General features: G+C 41.9%; 1 protein-coding gene across 1 annotated transcript in view; it reads right to left on the bottom strand.

Moving 5' to 3' along the window:
* LOC141148384 (interferon-induced very large GTPase 1-like) overlaps nucleotides 1–18,591 on the bottom strand; it is a 66,542-nt gene extending 47,951 nt beyond the window's left edge. The window contains exons 1-3 of the mRNA XM_073635826.1: nucleotides 18,444–18,591; nucleotides 13,797–13,881; nucleotides 9,298–9,390 (exon numbers count right to left, since the gene is read on the bottom strand). Coding sequence (XP_073491927.1) covers nucleotides 9,298–9,390; nucleotides 13,797–13,815 — 112 coding nt within the window. The 5' untranslated portion in view covers nucleotides 13,816–13,881; nucleotides 18,444–18,591. The remainder of the gene's footprint in view (nucleotides 1–9,297; nucleotides 9,391–13,796; nucleotides 13,882–18,443) is intronic.
* Between the last annotated feature and the right edge of the window lie 203 nt (nucleotides 18,592–18,794).

Below are 18,794 nucleotides of genomic sequence, written 5' to 3'. Positions count from 1 at the left end.
GAAATACCCTGAAATATCCCGCAATACCCAGCCATACTCTGCAATACTCAGTGATACCCAGCCATACTCTGCCATACCCAGCCATACTCTGCAATACTCGGTGATACTCTGCCATACCCAGTCATACTCGGCGATACTCTGCAATACTCGGTGATACCCAGCCATACTCTGCAATACCCAGCCATGCTCAGCCATACCCAGCCATACCCAGCCTCTGTATGTGGCCAGGCTGTGGAAGTCTCACACATGTGGTATCGCCGTACTCAGGAGGAGTAGGAGAATCTATTTCGGGGTGTCATTTTTGGTATGTACATGCTATGTGTTAGAAATATTGTATAAATGGACAACTTTGTGTTAAAAAAAAAAGCGTTTTAACCACTTCCCGCCTTCCGTCATACGACGTCCTTGACTTTGTGCGGGGATATCTGAATGATGGTTGCAGCTACAGGCATCATTCAGATATCATCTTTTTCAGCCGGCGATTCCCTACACCATAAGAATGATCATAGCGGCTGTTCCACTGCTTGATCGTTCTTATGGAAGGCGAGAGGGGACGCCCCCCCCCTCCCGCCACCCTCCGGTGCTTCTACCGACTCACCGCTACGATCGAAGCCAGGATCTTTTTTTTTTTTTTTTTTTTAATTTCAGGAACAGCCTAGAGGTGAGATGTGGGGTCTTATTGACCCCATATCTCACTGTAAAGAGGACCTGTCATGCCATATTCCTATTACAAGGGATGTTTACTTTCCTTGTAATAGGAATAAAAGTGATCAAAAAATATTTTTTTTTGGAAAAAAGTGTCAAACTAAAATAAATAAAGTAAAATGAACAATAAAAAAAAATAACATTTTTTTAAAGCGCCCCTGTCCGTGTGCTCGCATGCAGAAGCGAACGCATACGTAAGTCCCGCCCACATATGAAAACGGTGTTCAAACCACACATGTGAGGTATCGCTGCGATCGGTAGAGCGAGAGCAATAATTTTGGCCCTAGACCTCCTCTGTAACTCAAAATTTGTAACCAGTAAAAAATTTTAAAGCGTCGCCTATGGGGATTTTTAAGTGGCGAAGTTTGGCGCCATTCCACAAGCGTGTGCAATTTTGAAAGGTGACATGTTAGGTATCTATTAACTCGGCATAACTTCATCTTTCATATTATGCAAAAACATTGGGCTTACCTTACTGTTTTGTTTTTTTTAAAAGCAAAAAACAGTTTTTTTTCCAAAAAAACGCGTCGAAAAATTGCTGCGCAAATATCGTGCGAGATAAAAAGTTGCAATGACTGCTATTGTATTCTCTAGGGTCTTTCCTAAAAAAACATATATAATGTTTTGGGGTTCTATGTAATTTTCTAGCAAATAAATTATGATTTTTACATGTAGGAGAGAAATGTCAGAATTGGACTGGGTGCTCCAGAACGCCTGAAGGTGCTCCCCTGCATGTTGGGCCTCTGTATGTGGCCACGCTGTGTAAAAGTCTCACACATGTGGTATCGCCATACTCGGGAGTAATAGCAGAATGTGTTTTGGGGTGTAATTTGTGGTATGCATATGCTGTGTGTGAGAAATAACCTGCTAATATGACAATTTTGTGAAAAAAAAAAAAAAGAAAAAAAAAAAACTTGATTTTGCAAAGAATTGTGGGAAAAAATGACAACTTCAAAAAACTCATCATGCATCTTTCTAAATACCTTGGAATGTCTTCTTTCCAAAAAGGGGTCATTTGGGGGTATTTGTACTTTTCTGGCATGTTAGGGTCTCAAGAAATGAGATAGGCCGTCAGTACTTCAGGTGTGATCAATTTTCAGATATTGGTACCATAGCTTGTGGACTCTATAACTTTCACAAAGACCAAATAATATACACTAATTTGGGTTATTTTTACCAAAGATATGTAGCGGTATAAATTTTGGCCAAAATATATGAAGAAAAATTACTAATTTTCAAAATTTTATAACAGAAACGAAGAAAATTTTATTTTTTTTACAGATTTTTCGGTCTTTTTTCTTTTATAGCGCAAAAAATAAAGAACCCAGTGGTGATTAAATACCACCAAAAGAAAGCTCTATTTGTGTGAAAAAAAGGACAAAAAATTCATATAGATACAGTGTTGCATGACTGAGTAATTGTCATTCAAAATGTGAGAGCACCGAAAGCTGGAAATTGGTCTGGTTATTAAGGGGGTTTAAGTGCCCAGTGGTCAAGTGGTTAATATGAGGTTAATTCTGTGTGAACTAATTATTAGTCCAGACAAACAATTGCTATGATCGATTCATTATGACCAGTCTCCTGAAATTGTGAACTGCCCCCCCCGGGGAAACTGAAGATGACACCTAATGATCCCATCTGATCACCCATATATATATATATATATATATATACATACCCAGTTTTTTTCTTGTAAATCTCTACTCTCTAATTTATAGTAGCCAGCATATACTACAACTTTGTGTGCTCAATATATCAGTGTGTTTGTGTTAATATACCTTGAAATCAATTTGGATATATTGATAAAATACAATTAACCACTTAACAACCGGCCCATAGCCAAATGACGGCTACAGGGCGGTTGTTTAACTCTGGGAGGACGTCCAGGGACGTCCTCCCAGAATTCTGCTCTCGCGCGCCCCCTAGGGCGCGCACTCGAGAGCATCCGTGATCGCCGGGTCCGCAGGACCCGGCGCATCACAGATCCCGGTAAATGGCCGCTGATCGCGGCCGTTTACCATGTGATCGCTCCGTGCATCTGTAGTGCCCACAGCGCTGCACAGAGACATCCAGCCATCCATCCATCCATGCTCAGCCATCCCTACTACTCTGCATGCCCTGCAATGCTGTGCAATACTCTGCAATTCCCTCTGCAATACTCTGCCATACCCTGCAGTACCCCGCAATACTCTGCCATACCCTGCAATACTCTGCAATACCCTGCAATACCCCGCAATACTCTGCCATACCCCGCAATACTCTGCCATACCCTGCAATACTCTGCAATACTCTGCCATACCCCGCAATACTCTGCCATACCCCGCAATACTCTGCCATACTCTGCAATACCCCGCAATAAAAAGAGAAAAGGGCGCACCAGCCATGTGCATTATCTTTTGTAAAACATTTATTAAATAAAATGGTAAAGGAAATTACTCACAAGCAGTAAAAAATCATGTGCCATAAACCTTGGACATCAACTTGCAACAAGTGGTATAGATGATGAACAAAACCTTCCAAAGGTGTTTCCGAGGAATATATACACTGCCCGCTTACGCGTTTCGAAGGGCTCATCCCTTCTTCATCAGAGCTCAGCAGTGACACTGCTGAGCTCTGATGAAGAAGGGATGAGCCCTTCGAAACGCGTAAGCGGGCAGTGTATATATTCCTCGGAAACACCTTTGGAAGGTTTTGTTCATCATCTATACCACTTGTTGCAAGTTGATGTCCAAGGTTTATGGCACATGATTTTTTACTGCTTGTGAGTAATTTCCTTTACCATTTTATTTAATAAATGTTTTACAAAAGATAATGCACATGGCTGGTGCGCCCTTTTCTCTTTTTATGTCTTTGTTTGCTAGGAATCCCCATCCTTGAGGGCAGCAAGGCCAGTGTGTTCCTTCTATATTGGGTCGACCACTTGTGCGCAGGAGTCATTTTCTGTTTTAATACCCCGCAATACTCTGCCATACCCCGCAATACTCTGCCATACCCTGCAATACTCTGCCATACCCTGCAATACCCCGCAATACTCTGCCATACCCCGCAATACTCTGCCATACCCTGCAATACCCTGAAATACCCCGCAATACTCTGCCATACCTCGCAATACTCTGCCATACCCCGCAATACTCTGCCATACCCCGCAATACTCTGCCATACCCCGCAATACTTTGCCATACCCTGCGATACTCTGCCATACCCCGCAATACTCTGCCATACCCTGCAATACCCCGCAATACTCTGCCATACCCTGGAATACCCCGCAATACTCTGCCATACCCTGGAATACCCCACAATACTCTGCCATACCCTGCAATACCCCGCAATACTCTGCCATACCCTGGAATACCCCACAATTCTCTGCCATACCCTGCAATACCCCGCAATACTCTGCCATACCCTGCAATACCCCGCAATACTCTGCCATACCCTGCAATACCCTGAAATACCCTGAAATATCCCGCAATACCCAGCCATACTCTGCAATACTCAGTGATACCCAGCCATACTCTGCCATACCCAGCCATGCTCTGCAATACCCCACAAAAATCTGCAATACTCTGCCATACCCAGCCATACTCTGCCATACCCAGCCATACTCTGCCATACCCAGCCATACTCTGCAATACTCGGTGATACCCAGGCATACTCTGCAATACCCAGCCATACTCTGCAATACTCGGTGATACCCAGCCATACTCTGCCATACCCAGTCATACTCGGCGATACTCTGCAATACCCAGCCATGCTCAGCCGTACCCAGCCTCTGTATGTGGCCAGGCTGTGGAAGTCTCACACATGTGGTATCGCCGTACTCAGGAATAGTAGGAGAATCTATTTTGGGGTGTCATTTTTGGTATATACATGTTATGTGTTAGAAATATTGTATAAATGGACAACTTTGTGTTAAAAAAAAAAAAGCGTTTTAACCACTTCCCGCCTTCCGTCATACGACGTCCTTGACTTTGTGCGGGGATATCTGAATGATGGGTGCAGCTACAGGCATCATTCAGATATCATCTTTTTTAGCCGGCGATTCCCTACACCATAAGAATGATCGTAGCGGCTGTTACACTGCTTGATCGTTCTTACGGGAGGCGAGAGGGTACGCCCCCCCCTCCCGCCGCCCTCCGGTGCTTCTACCGACTCACCGCTATGATCGAAGCCAGGATCTTTTTTTTTTTTTTTTTTTTTATTTCAGGAACAGCCTAGAGGTGAGATGTGGGGTCTTATTGACCCCATATCTCACTGTAAAGAGGACCTGTCATGCCATATTCCTATTACAAGGGATGTTTACATTCCTTGTAATAGGAATAAAAGTGATCAAAAAATTTTTTTTTGGGAAAAAAGTGTCAAACTAAAATAAATAAAGTAAAATGAACAATAAAAAAAAATAAAAATTTTTTAAAGCGCCCCTGTCCGTGTGCTCGCATGCAGAAGCGAACGCATACGTAAGTCCCGCCCACATATGAAAACGGTGTTCAAACCACACATGTGAGGTATCGCTGCGATCGGTAGAGCGAGAGCAATAATTTTGGCCCTAGACCTCCTCTGTAACTCAAAATTTGTAACCAGTAAAAAATTTTAAAGCGTCGCCTATGGGGATTTTTAAGTGGTGAAGTTTGGCGCCATTCCACAAGCGTGTGCAATTTTGAAAGGTGACATGTTAGGTATCTATTAACTCGGCGTAACTTCATCTTTCATATTATGCAAAAACATTGGGCTAACCTTACTGTTTTGTTTTTTTTTAAAGCAAAAAACAGTTTTTTTTCCAAAAAAAACGCGTTCCAAAAATTGCTGCGCAAATATCGTGCGAGATAAAAAGTTGCAATGACCGCTATTGTATTCTCTAGGGTCTTTGCTAAAAAAACATATATAATGTTTTGGGGTTCTATGTAATTTTCTAGCAAATAAATGATGATTTTTACATGTAGGAGAGAAATGTCAGAATTGGCCTGGGTGCTCCAGAACGCCTGAAGGTGCTCCCCTGCATGTTGGGCCTCTGTATGTGGCCACGCTGTGTAAAAGTCTCACACATGTGGTATCGCCATACTCGGGAGTAATAGCAGAATGTGTTTTGGGGTGTAATTTGTGGTATGCATATGCTGTGTGTGAGAAATAACCTGCTAATATGACAATTTTGTGAAAAAAAAAAAAAAAAAAGAAAAAAAAAAAACTTGATTTTGCAAAGAATTGTGGGAAAAAATGACAACTTCAAAAAACTCACCATGCATCTTTCTAAATACCTTGAAATGTCTTCTTTCCAAAAAGGGGTCATTTGGGGGGTATTTGTACTTTTCTGGCATGTTAGGGTCTCAAGAAATGAGATAGGCCGTCAGTACTTCAGGTGTGATCAATTTTCAGATATTGGTACCATAGCTTGTGGACGCTATAACTTTCACAAAGACCAAATAATATACACTAATTTGGGTTATTTTTACCAAAGATATGTAGCGGTATAAATTTTGGCTAAAATATATGAAGAAAAATTACTAATTTTCAAAATTTTATAACAGAAACGAAGAAAAATGTATTTTTTTACAGATTTTTCGGTCTTTTTTCTTTTATAGCGCAAAAAATAAAGAACCCAGCGGTGATTAAATACCACCAAAAGAAAGCTCTATTTGTGTGAAAAAAAGGACAAAAAATTCATATAGATACAGTGTTGCATGACTGAGTAATTGTCATTCAAAATGTGAGAGCACCAAAAGCTGAAAATTGGTCTGGTTATTAAGGGGGTTTAAGTGCCCAGTGGTCAAGTGGTTAAAGCCCTTGCTATCTCATATTTTAAAATATATTTTTATAAAAAACATAATCTCAGCCAGATTAGAACCCACAACTTCACCAATGTAAGCCTGCTGCTCTAGCCACTACACTAACTCTCATTAGTTGTTTAAATGTGCTTTTATGTTTAATATGAGGTTAATTGTCTGTGAAACACCTCTATTAGTCCAAACAAGTAATTGCTATGATCAATCCGTTATGACCATAGACACACATTGTCCTGCTGCCTTCTAGCGATTCACAATTCCCCAATGTAGGGGCAAAAGTGCAATGTTTCCTACAAGTTGGGGTGCAGAGCTGTGCTGTGATGGCCACTGTGTTCTGTTATCTATGGAAGCTGTGTGTCCCCCCCCCCCACTCACACACAATACACACGTTTTCAGCATGGCTCTTTATGTTAGAGCAGATGAAAGAGAAGAAGGATAAGACAGCAAACAGAGGAACTATTAATACTGTCGTGGAACCAGAGAACCCAGCACTGCCTGCGTCCCTGTACTGTGTGCTGTAACTAAGATAGATTTACATATTCCTATACAGAGCAGAAGACATGTATGTCTGCAGAATGATGGTCTGTGGGTGTTACTACATTATTGCTCATTGGTCCTAAAATCTTCCTAACAGAGACTACTATATTTATAAACTCAGAATTCTGACTTTGAAACTCAGAATTCTGACTTTGAAACTCAGAATTCTGACTTTGAAACTCAGAATTCTGACTTTGAAACTCAGAATTCTGACTTTGAAACTCAGAATTCTGACTTTTAATCTCAGAATTCTGACTTTTAATCTCAGAATTCTGACTTTGAAACTCAGAATTCTGACTTTGAAACTCAGAATTCTGACTTTGAAACTCAGAATTCTGACTTTAAATCTCAGAATTCTGACTTTAAATCTCAGAATTCTGACTTTAAATCTCAGAATTCTTTAGAATTTTTTTTTTTTAAACTCACGATTCTAAATTGCAATCTCAGAATTCTGACTTTCAAACTCAGAATTCTGACTTTGAATCTCAGAATTCTGACTTTCAAACTCAGAATTCTATAAGAAAAAAAAAAAAACATTTTTTTTTTCAAACTCATTATTCTGTATTTTTTTTTATGATGGCCCCAGGGCTCTTCCATACTTCAGTGTTGTCACATGAAAAGAATAAAATATTTACAAAAATGTGAGGGGTGTACTCACTTTTGTGAGATACTGTAGCTGTTCTACCGTTAGACAGCATATCATTGCAGTGAGTTTTCAATCTCTCTGTATGGTGGAAGGATCTACATGGCTGGTGTTTTCTCAAATTTTATGGTGGAGGATTGAGCAAGGACTCTGGAATTCCACTTGTGTGAAGAACTGATATTTATTTTTCACTTACTAACATAGTTGCACACTGTTTGCACTGAGTTTATGATGGACTTTAATTATTCACATATTTTTATTATTGAGTGCTGCCGTTAATATTTTGTTTATTTTTGGTTGTGGGCCTTAATATTGAATTAATTAATATTAATTAATATAAAGGAATATCCACACATAAAATTAAAGAACTACTTTACAGTAGTTTAAATAAAGTTTAGTATACAGTAGTCTAAATAAAAACTTTACAGTAAAGGCCCGTACACACAATTCGAAAATCAAATGTAAAAATTTGTACGATGAGCTATCTGCCGATTTTCAGATCGTTAGTATGGTGCTTTCGACAACCGATTTTGCTTTTTTGTCAGAAAAAGCTGGATGTGCAGACTATAACATTTTTGTCGGATGTGAATGCAATGTCCGATTTTCGTTTCAATAGTATGGTTTTCGTACAAAAAAAAAAAAAAAATCATAAGAGCAAGACTACACATGCTCAGAAACAAAATAATACATACAAAACTATTCAACACATTACGTTACTCCTGACGTTGTATTCTGTCGTACGAAAAATTTCGTATTGTGGGTAACCTCTTTAATTTCGACATGAGACTAGCATTCCACAAAAAACTGATGTTTGGTCGTCCGAAAATCTAATTGTGTGTACGAGGCTTTACTTTGCAAGGTTTCTGTTACATATAACAACAGAATTCTTCAGCGCAGAATGCCATACACAGGAGCAGACATTCTGTAGTTGTCATTGCTGCACAGAACATAAACACATCATTTGTAAGCCATCTTCCCTTAGCATCTACTCTCCTAGGGAGAGTCACGGAGTTGGGACCACTTCACCCTGTATAATGAGATTACAGCATTTACCATCACCAATTAGGATCAAGGTGCCCTCATTAGTATACCATTTTCTCCCAATATCCCTTTCATAGTTCTGGTAGACCGTACTCACATCGGAGGACTCCAGCCTAGCCGAAAAAGCCTTTTGCATCCTGCCACAGGACCTGCAGCAGAAAGCCAGGGGAGTCAGGGCGACTACAGCTGTACAATCTCACCTGGGACTTTAGCCATGTTAAGGGTCCTTGGACAATAGCCAACTACATCCGAATCTCTCTGGGGTGTTTGGCTCCCACAGCTGACCTTTATATAGGCACTTGGCACACCCCTGACATCGCTAGAGGAGGGACTTCTCTATAAGGGGAGTAAACCGCTGTTTATAACTTTCTAGTATAGCATACTATAGTGAGAACAGAGCCATCTAGTGTCAGACCAACTAACTGCACCTGCAAATACCCCCCCCACCCCCACCCCCTTTAAATATGTCATGTCCCTGTGCCGTGTAGGAAGCCACACAACGGAAGAAGGCTTGCATAACCCTTACATAGCGATACAGCAGTAAAGTGCAAACATAATTAACCATAAACAGAACTTGAGGTAGAATATTCTATATACCTGGCATTGAGCTTGAAAGTTGCCGTGAAATGAATCGAGGCACAAAACTCCACATTCCTGACATCAACTTGCACTTGAATCTAGTCCATATGCCTGTTACAAATAATAACATCTCATTAATATATTAAATCACTTTGACAAATAAACCATTAGGGCTAATATCGATAGCTTGACTGGTACTCTACTTAAATGTGTTACTAACAATATACACTATATAAATAACAGTTATTAAAATTGAGGTAGAAAAATATAGCAACAATTCTTTTCACACCACAAAACAAGAGAAACATATCCTTAAATTACTGAGAAAAATTAGACAATGAGGGCTAATTCTTGTAGTATCATAGCCAGTAGGCAAAACTATATTTAGCTGAACATGATGCAAGAGACATTCTCATATGTTAGGCAAAAAATTAATAATAAACATAGACAATCTTAATCATATAGAATAGAAATGACAGCAGTCATTATATTAATAAACATTAACACAGCAAGAACTATCACAACTACACACACCATATAAATAGCATGCAGAACATGTACATGTAGCACCCTTGTCTTAAACAGGGGCTATTAGTAAGTTTAGCTGTGCTAGGTGGTAACTAACCTGGCCGATTTACAGTCTTTGTGATCTTTTGGGATTTCTCCTAAGCCTGGTGTGGCTGTGGTTCCTCTCCTCTGTCAATAGGCGGCACTGTTGCCTTGGGCATTAGTGTGATGAGCTGCAGTGAGACCGAGCTATGAATATGCATATTTCTCTCAGCCAACCAGTAGGAGTTGGTCTGGAGTGGATGTGTGAGGAACAGCTGCATTGGGTGAGGCCTGGAGTTGAAGGCCTGACCATGTGCTTAAGGCTCTGCATAAGAGAGAGCCTGTTTGCTGTCTGGAGGTTCTGTCGGAAAGACTGTTGATGCCTGGAGGCATAAGGAAAAGGATGAAGTTCTGAAATGAAGTACCGGAGATTACTCTTCCATAAGCCGGGGACTATGGAGAGGCTGGGAAAGTGTCAAGGGGGACTCATTAAAGGAAACCCTGCACGGTGCTGTGAGTTTTTGATTGTTATTGGAGACAGCTGTTGCTGTGTGTTTTGTTTTTGGAGTTTTCTGATCTCTTTGCTTACTGCCTTAAGGGTGTTCTGTTTATCCTAAAAGTGACTTTTCTTTTCTACAACCGTCTACACCCACCATGCTTAAGAACCTGCCCCCTGAGGTGAAATGTCAGCCCCCCCTGTCTTAGGAGGTCGCCACCACACCTCGGGAGATCAGGGGGGTGCTGCATAAGGTTGAAAACAATTCAACAATATACAATAATAAATAACAAGGGCACATAGCATGGAAAAGCATATTTACAATTGGAACACCATTACAGCAGCAGAATTAGCATTAGCACAGCTAGACAGAGGCATCACAGATAATAATTTGGATCTGGGTGCTCCCTCAACTCTTCCGTGGGACCTTCTTAACTACATAGTATTGTTTGTCTTTGCTATTGGGACAGGACACCACCACCTTGTCAATATGGATACACCATCCATAATTCCATTAATGGTACACATGGTGAAATTCATCTGTTGCAGTGGTTCCTTCAGTGAGTACCCTGTAAAGTTTGGGAACCCACAGGTGTTCCTACCAGTGTTTCAACCGTCCATAAATTTACAAACAGTTTGTTAATAACAGGCAGTTTTCTCCTGTGTGCGTAAATGTCCAGACAGGTAAATGTAGACAGGAAAAAAGTGCCTGTAGAAAATGTCTTTGTCAGTGACTCTGAACTGTGCATGTGGACATGCGGTAAAGAAAAGTCAATGGGCACTGGCAACACTGGTATCCCACACTGCTGTCTCATTCAAGGGTTCTTGCTGTGACTCAAGCACACAGAAAAGAGGGCTTCTGGGACATATGGGAGCTCCAGTGTGTAGAGTTGTTCCCTGACTTGCCTGTTTAAATAGCATTGCAGGCACAACAGCCGGGTCAACTGCTTGCTCATTCCACATCATGGGGGAAGATGGGGGGGGGGGTGTCGGCTGTTGCGCAGCTTCTTGGATAGTGTTAGAGTCCTCCCTCTCATTTTATTCATCCTCTGAAAAAGTGACAGGGGGTGCTGACTCTCCCAAGGGTTGGGCACCTTATAATAGTGCCCCCCCTCTCTGTCACCCCCACACACCACGGGGCATCCACTGACAACTTTGGATGAAGCTGGTGCAGCAGAAGTTGCCTCCTCCGGCTTTGGGCCCACAGCTGCTACCGCACCCTGAGGGACATTCCACAAATCCCCTGGCATCTCCTCTGCATATCCTCCTCCACTGGGTACAAGTCCTCTATCCTTATACACAATGGACAAGACCACATTCTTTTACCTTCAGTAACATTTTTTATAGGAGTTTTTACTGTTTTTTTTATTTTGGTGTTTGGAGAGATTAATGGCCACACCACCTTATATAGCACAACTACATGACTGAGTGCATAAATAAATAGATCAACCTGATGTTTCCTTTTTGAGGAATAAACATGAATGCAAGCAATACTTGGCCATGTGCTGAACAACGCTTGCCCTGCCTTCCATGTGTTATTGGATTACACATTTGCCTTATGATTTGGTAAATTGCTTGGCCGCCAATTAGATTACTGGCTGCCACCAACAGGCAAACCCAAGGGCCATGACCTGGAAGAGTCACACAAACAAATCTTAGCTTCCTTGTGGGGTCCCCTGGGGAAGACTAAAGCTGGCAAACACTAGTAGATTTTCAAATGAAAATTCATACAAACATTCTTGGTACACATGACAGCTTGGTGAATGTAATTCAAAAGCAGCTCAAAAATGTGTTTGCTTTTAACCACTTGCAGATCAGCTCACGGACATACCTGTACGTCGGTCCGTGCATGTGAGATTGCAAGCGTATGCGCTTCTGCTGCGAGCCGTGATCAGGAACAGTGATCTCTGTCACGTTCCAGTAAGCCCAACCCCTACAGTTAGAACACATAGGGAACACAGGTAACCCCTTGATCGCCCCCTAGTGTCAACCCTTTCCCTGCCATTGTCATTTATGCCGCGTACACACGAGCGGACTTTACGGCAGACTTGGTCCGACGAACCGGAGTCTTTCGGATAATTCGATTGTGTGTGGGCTCCAGCGCACTTTTTTTTCCCAAAAGTTCGACGGACCTAGAAATGAAACATGTTTCAAATCTTTCCGACGGACTCGAGTCCGGTCGAAAAGTCCGCTCGTCTGTATGCTAGTCCGACGGACAAAAACCGACGCTAGGGCAGCTATTGGCTACTGGCTATCAACTTCCTTGTTTTAGTCCGGTCGTACGTCATCACGTACGAATCCGTCGGACTTTGGTTGATCGTGTGTAGGCAAGTCCCTTCATTCGGAAAGTCCGTCGGAAAGTCTGTCGAAAAGTCCGCCAGACCTAGTCTGTCGAAAAGTCCACCCGTGTGTATGCGGCATTATACATTGTTGATCAGTGCATTTTTAAAGCACATGGCCAATGGTTACAAAGCTTTTTTTCTGCACTGCGCCTTCTAGGGCTAGGCCGTTTGGCTAAGTCCAGGACAATTTATTTTTTTTTTAATAAATTAAAAACAACAACCTCTCACTGGTCATTCACAGCTGACAGCCTCCTAACAGCCAGTGACACTCAGTGGGTGGAGCCTTAAGGGGAAGCTGAGACACTAATTCCCCATCAGGCCCATTGTTTCATTGTGATTGATAGCAAGCAGCGAGTAAATTCCATAGCCGATAGCAGGCTGTCTATTGGTTAAGGATTTGTGCACTGCCTGCTGTCAATAACAAGGGGAGTGGACCTAATGGGGAACTAGTGTCTCAGCTTCCCTATCAGCCTTCTCTCACCCCGCTTCAAAGCTTTGACCGCTGCAGCCACAGGAGGAAGTGCCCACCTGTCTTCTTCTGCCTCCCAAATTCTCCTATTGGTCACTCAGTGTGGTGGTCAGCTACAATGACTAATAGGGAAGCTCAGGAGGCAGAAAAGAGTGACTGGGTTCACATATGAGCATGCATCGGCTTACAGCAGGAGTCCGGTGCGTCCTCATTCACCACTTCAGGTCCGATTTCAGCCCAAATTTTTGGCTGAATTCGGACCTGAAACAAACCAAAAGACAGGGCTCTTGTGCAAATTGCACCGGAGCCACTGTGAAGATGTGTGAACCGGACTCCATAGAAAGCCAGTCACAATCCCCTGCTGTGCGAATTGGATGCGGGGAAACCAACATCCAATTCGCAATAGTGTAAACCCAGCCTGAAGCATAACTTGACTGCAGGAAAATTCAAGGTTCTTATATAAATACAACTGCTTGTATCTCTGGATATACTGATAGTTTTCACAGGTGGCTTCCATAGATGGTCACTGATGTTCATGTATTTTGTCATCATATGCTGAGTGTGAATTGCCCGGGTTTGTGACAGGTACACTTTAAATGTTATATAGAGGATATCCTGCTCAGGACACATACATTATAGTGCAGGCATTTTTCTTACTCACCTTCATCATTACCTTCCATTTTTCTTCTCCGATCTGACAGATGATGACCATCAAAGTGTTCTTCACAAAATTATTTCAAAGAGATCTGTTATAAGAGAAATAAAAATATATCATAGATGTGTGTGGACTCTTGTTCAGCTATCTAGTCTATGAATGTCCCTTACTATTTTCATCTTCTGATAATCTAGAAAAAAAAAATACTTGTCCTGTATGCTGGGTGTAATTCTCAGTATTTGTTCTTATTCTGTATGTATGGACGCTGCACAGTACTACTTCTCTTGTCCTGTATGCCAAGTGTGATTCTCAGTATATGGTCTTATTCTGTATGTATGGAGATTTTTTTTTGTAAAAACACACAAGATACATAATAACAAACTAACTAACTGAAAATAACATAAATACAACAATTACTGACATGTTGTTTTGGTCACTTAGCAGTTAAAGGCCATTAATAGGAAACAAATGTCATGTGACAATAAGACTCCTTTCCATAAGTCTATACTTCTCCAACATTTCATTATAAGTCAGAATCGGAGTCACTCTGCTGACTACCAGTTTCCATATCAGATTCTGCGGATCCAGGATCAGGGGGCGGATGCCTTTTAGTGGGCGGGTCATCCTCTGAGACAATCACATACTCTTTTTCCACTCTTTTTAATTCCTGCTCCAGTTCCTGGGCCTCTAGAGAATAGGAGTCAGCATCCGAATCGGATAACGCTTCATACCTATTGGTGGAAACTGCCGTACCCACTTCTGGTGCCCCTTTCACTTTTTTAGCTGGCTTCTGCACTAATGTCCAGTCACTTTCGGGTTTACGGGTAGATTTATCTTTTTTATTCCTCTTCTGACCAGTGATCTTCACAGAGACAGGAATTGGAGTGTGGGGCCAGCTGCTCCTCAGCCTGCTGAACATTGTCCGTCCGCCCGGGAGTAGTCTCCTGAACCTCCGGGACCACCTCCCCCCTAGTCAATACAGCTCCATTCATTAAGGCTTCCTCCTCTAGTTGTTCTGCTACAGCTAACTATTCATTGTCTGCAGATTCCCCATCCTTATTATGGAAGGCCTCCGGGCAATCCCTATGGAAATGGCCAAGCCCACCACATAGATTGCACTTAACCTTCTCACAGGTAGAACTGATGTGGCCAACCTCCCCACAAAGATTACACTTCAGGATCGTACAAACATTCGCCACATGGCCAGATTTACCACATTTATAACATAACCTGGGCTGACCTGCATAGAAGCAAACTCCTCTCTCCCGCCCAATAAAAAAAGAGTAGTTTGGCAGGTGATGGGTAACATTGTTACTTTGCCTCAACTTAACAAAAACCCTCCAACCACCAGTCCAGATCCCATCACTGTCTTTAGTTTTTGTCAACTGTCAACTTGGAGATGGGAATAAAGATGAAATTCCTCCAACCCTCTTTATCCCGCAAACCACTGAAGCTGGCCCAGAACCTGTCTAAGTCAGACATGAGCTTAAAGCTGACATCATAACCTTGTCTGTCAGGGAGATTGATGACTGCCAGTATGTCTGCAGGAGCAAACCCCATCTGATGACACAGCAACTCCCTTACTACAAACCTCCTATCAGGGAGCTCCTCTCTGGAACCCCTATGCTTCAATCTGACCACATTCCTTCTCTTAAAGGCCTGACCAGTATAATTGTTACTGGTGGAAAAAGAAGGGGCCCCACGGCTCCAGGCATTCCGAGGAGGGACATGACCAGTTTGACCAGCATTCCCTTGTGGAGCAGGTGGTGGATCCACCAAAGGGGGGAAGTCCTGAGAGTTATTCTGAACTGACTCCTCCATCGCTACATTCTCAGAGCCCTCAGACTGCTGATGACCCCATTCAGATATACCAGCATTGAGAACATCAGAATTATTCACCACATCAATATTAGTGACATCATCACTGCACCTCATATCATCATTACTAGCAGCATTATTACTAGTTACCCCAGTGCTACTCACCCCATGAACACCAGTCACCCCAGCATGGCTCCCACCAGGAGTACTAGTGGCAGCAGCACTGTTCTCACAATCCATGTGCTGGGAGTTCACTCCTCTGAGTCTCCTGTACTGTGAATGTCTGCTGGGTTATACTGATGTTCTCACCACCCTCCAGAGCTGGAAGTCCAGCAGGAGGATCTGCTCCAACCTCACTGTCCTCCAGAGGCTGCACAGTCTTCCCTTCAGGAGACACATGTGGTGGCTGCCTGCGTTGGACCGAATCCCCAGAGTCTGACTCTGTAGAAGACTCAATCCTTCCACTCAATCCCGCCTCAAATCGATCACGATTGCGGTACACCTCCGCCACTGGTCCCAGTTCTTCCAGAACAGTATCAATGGCAACAGTGAGAAATGCACAACACAGTCAAGTTTAAAACAGAACTAATAAACTATGCACAATGAACAGTGTAAAAATAAATAAAATAAAGTAAAATAAAATGAATACCAAAAAAAAAATGTTTTAAAGCGTCCCGTCCCAACGAGCTCGCGCGCAGAAGCGAACGCATACGTGAGCTGCGCCCGCATAGGAAAACAGTGTTCAAACCACACATGTGAGGTATCAACGCGATCGGTAGAGCGAGAGCAATAATGCTAGCCCTAGACCTCCTCTGTAACTCAAGACATGCAACCTGTAGAATTTTTTAAACGTCGCCTATGGAGATTTTTAAGGGTAAAAGTTTGTCGCCATTCCAAGCGGGCGCAATTTTGAAGCGTGACACGTTGGGTATCAGTTTACTCGGCGAAACATTATCTTTCACAATATAAAAAAAAACTGAGCTAACTTTACTGTTGTCTTATTTTTTAATTCAAAAAATAAATTTTTTCCAAAAAAAGTGCGCTTGTAAGACCGCTGCGCAAATACGGTGTGACATAAAGTATTGCAACGACCGCCATTTTATTCTCTAGGGTGTTAGAAAACAAAATTATAATGTGGGGGTAATTTTCTAGCAAAAAAACTTGTTTTTAACTTGTAAACAATATATCTCAAAAAGAGTCTCGGTCCTTAAGTGGTTAAAAAAAAAAGTATTCAGAATCGCCAATTTTAATGATCTGAATACTTTTAAGTGCAAAGGAGAGATTTGGGGTCTTTTAGACCCCCAATCACTCCATAAAGAGTACCTGTCACCACCTATTACTGTCACAAGGGATGTTTACATCCCTTGTGACAGCAATAAAAGTGATCAGATTTTTGTTTTTTTAAGGGACAATGTAGAAAAATTCTTGTGTGCTCGTGCAAAGAAAACGCATACGTAAGTCACGCCCACAAATGTAAACGGTGTTCAAATCACACATGTGAGGTATCCCCGCGATTGTCAGAGTGAAAACAATAATTCTAGCAAAAGACCTCCTCTGTAACTCTAAACTGGTAACCATTAAATTGTTTTAAAGTGTCACCTATGGAGATTTTTAGGTATCGTAGTTTGTCGCATGACATGTTAGGTATCTATTTACTCGGTGTAACATCATCCTTCACATTGCACAAAAAAATTGGGCTAAGTTTACTGTTTCGTTTTTTCTAATTCATGAAAGTGTATCTTTTCCCCAAAAAAATGCGTTTGAAAGACCGCTGCACAAATACTGTGTGACATAAAATATTGCAACGATGCAATTGTAATTTTATTTTCAGATTTTTTGGGAAAATTAAGAAATTAAGAAAAATGTGTTTTATTTTACAAAGTTGACATTTTTCAAGTTATGTCTCACACACAGCATAGGCATACTTAGAATTACACACCAAAACACATTCTTCCCCGAGTATGGGGGCACCATATGTGTGAGACTTTTTCACAGCCTAGCCATATAGAAGGGACCAAAATCCAAGGAGCACCTTCTAGGAGCATAAATTACACGTAAATTATGCATCTCATCATATCTAGATGTCTAAAAGCATTGAGTTGCTGCCATGTGATTGGCTGATTAGCAATTTGTGTTACCAAGCAATTGAACAGGTGTACCTAATAAAATGGCCGGTGAGCTTATGCCTCGTTTCCACTGAGCGGATCGGTTCGGTTCGGTACGGTACGCTATTTTGGGTGTTTCCATTATGAAAGCGGCCCATACAACCGAACCGAACCGTTATATTCAGGGTCCTGCTTCAGATGTGGGGCCATAGAAAATGGAACGGTTCGGTTAGAGCGGAGCTACGATACATTACACTGATTGGTGGACGTGTGACGCCATGACGGCATTTTTTCTAAACCCACGTATGGCCCCTATCGGTCCGTTTTGCAGTGGAAACGCTCGACTGAATAGGCCGGACCATTCTAGGCCTTCCAAACCGATCCGACCCGAACCGATCCGCTCGGTGGAAATGAGGCATTAGATTGTTCCTTATTTCTGGTGGCAAACCTCCAAAGCTTTCAGCCAGAAGTTACTGAATCTCAGGGAATCCCCACAATCCCATTATAGTACAAAGCTGAACCTCGTCTTTATCAATCAGCATTTTATTGGCAGCTCCTAACTGGATAATAGCAGCAGCTGGAGGCTGTGGAAGCAAAACTTTCCGTTCCCTGAGGGCATCGTAGGAAATCTATTATTACAATGTAACAATAACTAATCCCATTCCCGGGATGATTATGTAGACGGAAGTTCCAATAATGAAATCTATATGATACCAGAATTATTTCTTACCTCTGTAGAAGTGTTGTGGCTCATCTGCTGTACAGATAGTTTCATTTCCTCTTCTGAGCGTTGTATGCACAGTGATTGTTTGACTTTGTTTACTTTATTTTTTTTTTCCTGTTCTACCGGTATTGTCGGGGAAATCCCTTTTACTTTTCTAACATCTTATAACAATAAATATACTGGTGTGTGCTGGGAGCAACCCCCCCTACTCAGTGACACTGTACAAGATACAAAGTACTCAGGGCCGCTTTACACTACAAAAACGGATATGTTTTGGATGCATTTCTGTATAGCATTACGGTGCGTTTTTTCCCCTCGTTTTTTCTTCACCTTTGTAGATTTTGTAGAAGCAATGAT

This window comes from Aquarana catesbeiana, linkage group LG06 (assembly GCF_042186555.1).
Source record: "Aquarana catesbeiana isolate 2022-GZ linkage group LG06, ASM4218655v1, whole genome shotgun sequence".
NCBI lineage: Eukaryota > Metazoa > Chordata > Amphibia > Anura > Ranidae > Aquarana > Aquarana catesbeiana.
The sequence above is the reverse complement of the archived record's forward strand: the minus strand, read 5'-3'. Positions and strand labels throughout refer to the sequence as shown.